At 33.4% G+C, this 7,159-nt stretch overlaps 1 protein-coding gene across 1 annotated transcript; it reads right to left on the bottom strand.

The window, feature by feature from the left end:
* Positions 1-3,413: 3,413 nt before the first annotated feature.
* Positions 3,414-6,933, bottom strand: LOC140877936 (acireductone dioxygenase 2-like). The gene is made up of 7 exons (XM_073281536.1): positions 6,821-6,933; positions 5,073-5,184; positions 4,701-4,795; positions 4,225-4,339; positions 4,008-4,132; positions 3,821-3,891; positions 3,414-3,678 (listed from the first exon to the last, which is right to left on the bottom strand). The coding sequence occupies exons 1-7, from the start codon at positions 6,836-6,838 to the stop codon at positions 3,612-3,614; spliced, it is 603 nt and encodes a 200-aa protein (XP_073137637.1). The 5' UTR covers positions 6,839-6,933; the 3' UTR covers positions 3,414-3,611.
* Positions 6,934-7,159: the final 226 nt, after the last annotated feature.

The following is a 7,159-nucleotide window of genomic DNA, read 5'->3' as shown; positions in this document are numbered from 1 at the left end:
ATTTGGTTGTTTGTTTATTTTATGCACGCTTTCATATATTCCGCTGCATGTTATGTAAGATGTTGTCAACATCTAGTGACAACATCTGAATCTGATTTTATGTGCAACCATATATTTCTTATAGTAATCCGATTATTTTATTTGTGTGGTACTGTTAAATTATACAATTTTTTTGTCCGAATAGTATTTTGAACTCTTTTGCATGGGAGCGAAATATTTATTAAACTTTAGAATTATTTAATTAAAAATTTAATATTATTTTATAGTAAATAAATTATCAAATAAATGTTAAAATTTAAGATTTTAATAATGAAAATTCATGACAAATTTGTTTACATATAACATATTAGCGAATAAGAAGCGAAAAAATTGTTGTTAGCATTTTGTTAATATTTCATATTTGTCGATAGATATGTCAAATAGGTTAGGTTCATTGGGTTGGCCCGCTCCACTATATAAAATAGGTGAGTTGGATTCTCAATTTCCAAACAACTCTAAAAGGTGGGCCGACACGTCCTGCTCCGCCCTGCCTAATGAAGGGTTGTGGTAAATTGCAGGTTGGCCCGTCAAAACTCGCCAAATTACACGTAGGTCCATCAGGTTGACTAGTCCCGTCACCTAAAATAGGTGGATTGGGTTGGTGTTTCCTAACCCGTCTAAAAAATGGGTCGTCCCGTCCTATCTCGTCTCGCCTAATGGTGGGTTGCGAAGGATTGTGGGTCGGTCCGTTCCGCTAACCCGTTTTGACAACTCTATTTATCGATGTGATTTTGTAAAAATATTTTTTATATTAATGTGTATTGATTAACTAATTTATTCACACACCTACTAATATCTGAAATGAGTTTCACTCAATGGCTGAGTAAATACTATAGAGACCGAATTAAGAATAATTATGAAATGTTATGGATCATTTTTTTTCGGCTAAAAAAGAAGAGGAATTATTTTGAGGAAAAATGACAAACAAGAAGGACCAAAAAAATATTTAATTGAAGATTTTTTTATCCGTTAGTTATTAACGTTGAGATGACGAGATGGATGAATTTGAAAAACATTACAAAATATTAGATAACAATTCACAGCCTGAAAAAATAAAGAACATTTGGAAAAATAACGACAACAAATGAGACCAAAATACACGTTATCTCGGTAAATTACACTACCAAACATAAAATACATTTTCCCAGACACAATCCCGGTTTAGTCCTAAATGTTTGGACACATTTTCGGTTCAGTCCTAAATGTTTGGACATTCCCGGTTTGGTCCTAAATGTTTCTCAAAAGTTTTCGGTTAAGTTCTAAATGTTTATACGTTCCTGGTTTGGTCCTAAATATTTCCTAAAAGTTCTCGGTTCAGTCCTAAATAATTTTACATTGTCGATTTTGTGCCAAATATTTCTCAAAATTTCCCGGTTTGATCCTTCCATCTACTCGTGTGTTAAAACTAACACCACGTAGTATTATATCATTTATGATTGAGTTTTATATTATTTATTATATATTTAACATTAAAAAAGTTGTAAATAAAACATAAATTTATTAGAGTTTTTATCCAAAATTAAATGAATTTTACACAATGTTCAAAATGAAAATATTAAATTCATGATGCTACAAAATTAAAACTTAAATAAAATAAACGAAACTTGAGAAATTAAAATTTAATGATGTTATTTCATATTTCTATTAATTTTGTTATATTCTCATTCATGATGCTTGCACATTTAAGAAAAAATTTGGAAGTTGGAAAAAGATATAGATTTTTTAAAAATATTTTTATAATTTAAATAAAGTATTTGAGAAAAATTTACTATTAAATAAAACTTAATTTCATATCACTACTTTAACGGTGGTCAAATAATTCATTATATTTTCTCAATTGTTAACCATAAGTATTCTTCTCTTGAAAAATTTATTGAAAATTTTAAATATTTTGTGAAATAAGTAATATTAGTTATTTGCTAAAACATTTGTTTATTTGTTTGTGATTGATTTTAACTATAAGATTGCACGGTTTAATTATTTTTTTATTCTATAATTTTATTTTTCATAATTTATATTATATTTTCATTTGGAAGAAATTATTGTTCATTTATTATTATTATTATTATTATTATTATTATTATTACCTTATATTTTATTTAACTTTTTCTTTTGTTTGTAAGTTTTTTTTATCACACTTTGTTTGTAGATGGAAGGACCAAACCGAAAAATTTTGAAAAATATTTAGGACGAAATCTGAAACGTAAAACATTTAGGACTGAGCTGGAAATTTTTTAAAATATTTGGAACCAAACCGGAAACATAAAAACATTTAGGACTGAACCGGGAATTTTTGAAAAATATTTGGGACCAAACCGAGAACGTTCAAACATTTAAGACTGAACCGAAAATCTGTCCAAACATTTAGAACTGAACCAGAATTTTCCTCCATTTTCCTGTTAGAAATGATTGGCTAGTGAGTACCTTGTTATCGTCAAGATATGACATCTATTATATATTATATAAATATATATATATATATATATATATATATATATTTATATAATTTGATGGGTCAAAGAACATGAGAACCACTTCATCCCGGGTGAAACTATGCTCTACAAGGTGTGCTACACCTGGTGGAGCTAAGCCATTAAATCAAGGGAGGATCCACATGAAAACATGTGGAACCCACATATTTTCATGTAGGCCCTATTGATCCAAGGGCTATGCTGCATTTGGAGAAGAACTCCAGGTGCAGCATAGTCTCACCCCTTCATCTCAAAATATCTCTAGCTGATTTACGCAAGAGATCATAAGAAATATCTCGTAATATAATGACATTTTTAATCACGTCCACCCCCTTTTGAAGAAAAAAAGTACAGATAGGAACTTAATTCTTTTCGGAAAATTTATGATATATTTGTGTATGAGACATGTTTTTAGACCGAAAATAAAAGAGGACAAAATGATTATGAAAATGACATAATTTGTAAAATATTAATTTTCTTTATAAGACTAATAAGGCAAATGGGGACTTTTGAAACAAGGTACGTGTCCCAATACACAAGCAAACATTAACTATCAAATAATGTTTTTCAATTACTATATTTATAGTGCAATAAAATTGAGATTAAAAGTTAAAATAAAATGCTCCATATATATAGAGTAAAATGTCTTCTCTAACATAGAGAGAATCAAAAGTTTCAGGCTTCACCCTGGAAAGATTACAAATCCCATTACAAGTACAAAAAAGATTAGCGTGATCGATATAATCCTGTCGAAAAATGCTCGACAATAGGCTGTTTTTGCGCTGGGGGATTGCGGTTTAGGGTGTGATAATGGTTGGGAAGAAGATGACCGGAGAAGATGACTAGAAAAACAACATATCATCCACATGACGAGACCCGCCTTGGTATGGAAGAAAACAAAGATAGCCAGAAATGTTTATATATTAACACACTGATTCGACACATTGAACATAACATAAAAAGGCTTGCAAACCTCGATCAAACAGTCTATTGCAAGATTTTAGGTTCATTATTAGACACGGGATTATATTACAGGGAAACCATAAGTCCAAACCGATGGTGATGACAGTTGTCTGCATTTTATCAACATCTAGATGCGCTTCAAGCAGAGGCATCAACTGTTTGTCCAGCATCTTTCTTCTGCAGGAAAGATTCAACATATTGTTTCCTGCGGGAGACAACATTCTGGTGTTAGATCTCTAATAAGACATATATTAGTGGTCGATTTGGATTTTGTTTGATTGGTTTAAATAAGCCACAAAGGAGTAGGAGGTTTGCAGGAAGCAGATGCGTTTTTAGTTTTGAGATACCTTGCAGGTAGATGATCATGAGGACGATTAAACGGGGTCCAAATGGGATCACCAACAAAGAGTCGCATTGCCTGTATGTGACAATTTATGGTCAAAAGGCGGAGTCTTGAATAATGCGAACAAAAGGTAGAAGAACACAATGGTATTTTCTGATAATGTTAAAGTTGGTGCCTCAACTAAGAAATACCTTGATATAGTTGTCTGAGTCAAGGGTGAAACGATGATAAATACCAGCTGGCAGGACAATCATGGCCCCTTTCTTCACCCAGATGCGGATCCAAGCTTCATCTTGATTACGAACATCAAAATAACCTTCAGAAAAAACATAACACTGTTCAGTAACGAAGATCTTAATTTGATAAGAACAGAAGAATCATCAAGCCAAGTTAGTCACGTGAAACTACCGCTCCCTGCAACACAATAGCGGATCTCTTCATCTGTGTGAAGATGTTCTTCATAGAAGTTCTTGATCTTCTCATCATAATTGGGAAGTTTTTCTGGGCAAACCTCGCAAAAGTCCTGGAGAAGACAATAACTTGAAATATATTAACAGTGCATCCGAATCGAATCATTTGAAATCAAATAAAACATTTTAAATCCATGATTTTAAATATATATTTGACTTATTCAAATGATCTTGATTGAGTGAATTTCAAATTCATTCCCTCTCAATTGAAACTCCTGTATTGATAATTATCATGGATCCCCAAAAATGGTATTATTTGAAATCCAAACTTGACAACACTTCCCCCAATCCGAAACATTTTATCTGAGCACGACCTAATGTTTATTACAAAGAAAATAACTGTTTTGACTGAGAGGCCATCTGTAATCGCCTATATATGACAATTATGTCTTAGTACTTTACAAATTTCCATACCATGTAGGAATATCCACGTGCTTCGCGGATTTTTTTCAACTCTGGATCAGTTTCATAGTTGTCAGCATCTAACCTCCAACTGAGCACTCCAATCTCTAAAATAATTGCAACAAGGTAAGGTTCAATCCGAAGCTCATAACTAAGAATTACGAAGAAAATATTCACCCATTCAATTGCCTTTAAAGGAATGTATACATCATTCATTGGGCCCTTTTTTTTTGCCATGCATTAGGCCCTGCATTATCAAACTAAAAATTTTCTAACGCCATTTGAGCGAAAGGGGTAGCAGCACATGCTGAACACCAAGGATCTCTAAGTTCATATCACAACCAACTAAATAACGAGTTCTTAGAACAAAGATAACAAGACTACCATCAAGCTTTTCAAATGAGACGAATTCTTTTGGCTCCCGGTGATGGGGAAGTCTCTGATCTTGGTCGCTGTCATCCATGTACCATGCCTGAATAACTTCCGATCTATCGTCCTGTAAGTAAAGAAAATTGTTTGCAATGAATTTCATTTTGGATTGTATCTCAGTTATGGACACCAAATTCAACAAAACCACAAAGAGGAAGATCGAGCACAATATAAAGGATAACGCCACATTTTGTTAGAAAACAGAAGGATTACGCTCCTACCAATTAAAAACCTATCAGCTGCCCAACGAAATTAAGCACCGATCCACGGATCTGATTTTCTCTCAGATCCCAGAAGCTATTCGAGGTGTTCATTTTGAGTACTTGTCTCATGATGATTTTATCTTTTCCGACAAGTCGATAACCAGCTATACGTTATAAATTGTAACCTATGACCACAAATTGTGAAAAGAACTTCACAGTCGAGATAGAACTCTTCACTTGATAGACACATCATACTTTTGGCCGACACTCCACTGGTATATTGAAAGATAAGCTGAGTTGAGGTTCGCGAAACGTCCGGAGGCCACTCTTCCAATGAACGACTATATATGCCCTTGTATACATGCAACCATGGACTGACATTACATGGAGTTTGTTCTTGGTCTCCCACATAAGCAAACAGGGATATGACAATTTTTGTAGTTGTTGATTAGCCCCAGTAGACGGATCGCTTTATCCATAAAATCAAGTGACCGAACTATTTTAAAGTAAGTAAAGTTTCCATGTATTCCTACATCCATAATTTCCAATCAAAATTCTTATTTCTTGTGTCATTTTTTAGCATTTCTTCGGCGATCTGCAAACATCATCATGGATACGAGTTCAGTTTATCGTCCACAAGGTGACGGTCAAACCAAGGCCACCAATTGCTCCTCAGGGGATTTGCTTCAAAGCCTGGGAGATGTTATTAAGTCTTGGGTGCTAAGCTTAGTCAAAAGGAATTTGCTCACAATCATGCTAAGTGTCGTAGTACAATCTTTAGCTCGTTCAAGTGGTCCACGTTGCCCGTAGAGCTTGATTCAGCATTCTTTGAACCAGTGAACTCCATAGAATCATCAGAATACAAAATCCTCCCTACTCCCACTTGTGGAATTCATGATTCAAGTTTTAAAATACTACAATCTATATAGCACATATATATTTCAAGAAAGCCACCCCACCATAACAGAAAATAAAACAGAACTCATTTCCAGGTCAATCTTATTCAAACGAACTGTAACCTAGCACAACAATGCTCATAATTATTATAAAATTTAATAGTCCTTAAAAAATTATTCACTGATGACCTCTCTAAATTGTATTTCATCTTCCTGAATTTTTAATTTTTTCAGGTAATATACACGAAAAATTCGCAACCCCCATGAAAAATGTATGTTGACCCTGTTATCAACTCAAAATTTCAAGCCACCGCCGATCCAGGAACGACACCAGCGAAAACATTTTTCTACAAGGAAAAAGAAAATCCAACCTTTACGCAAACTATCTAACTTCAGCTTCGAATGAAATTCAAAATCTCATGAACGAATCTAATCATCTCACAAATAAATAGTTCCAGAGAAAACGAAAACCGCGTAAATTTTTTTTTACAAAGAACAGATCCAATTAGAAAAAAAACACTCGAATTAATCAAGCTTCGAAGCAACCACAATAACGAAATCAAATACTGAAAATCAAGAACAAGGAGTAGAAGAATCACAAAACCTTGCTGAGGGAACCCATTTCCTCGGTTTCTCCGAAGCTCTGTTAGCGTAAATCGATTTTCTGTGTCTTTGAAGAAACACTTGGGAAATAAATCACAGTCAAAGGGACTAAATTACCCCTCTTCGTTAAAACAGAATGTGTCCAGGTTAATTGAATTGCGGTCTGATTATGGGGGTGTTTTGGTCATTGGCTAAAACGAATAAAAAATCGATAACGTAATAATGTGAAAGAGAGGAAATCCGAGAATCTTAGGTTTAATTTGATAGATATACATGTCTGATTTTTCTACGTTCTGAATTCCAATCATTAAACCAAAATTTATTTTCATGTATGTAATAT

This window comes from Henckelia pumila, chromosome 1, assembly GCF_033568475.1.
Source record: "Henckelia pumila isolate YLH828 chromosome 1, ASM3356847v2, whole genome shotgun sequence".
NCBI classification, from domain to species: domain Eukaryota; kingdom Viridiplantae; phylum Streptophyta; class Magnoliopsida; order Lamiales; family Gesneriaceae; genus Henckelia; species Henckelia pumila.
The sequence above is the reverse complement of the archived record's forward strand: the minus strand, read 5'-3'. Positions and strand labels throughout refer to the sequence as shown.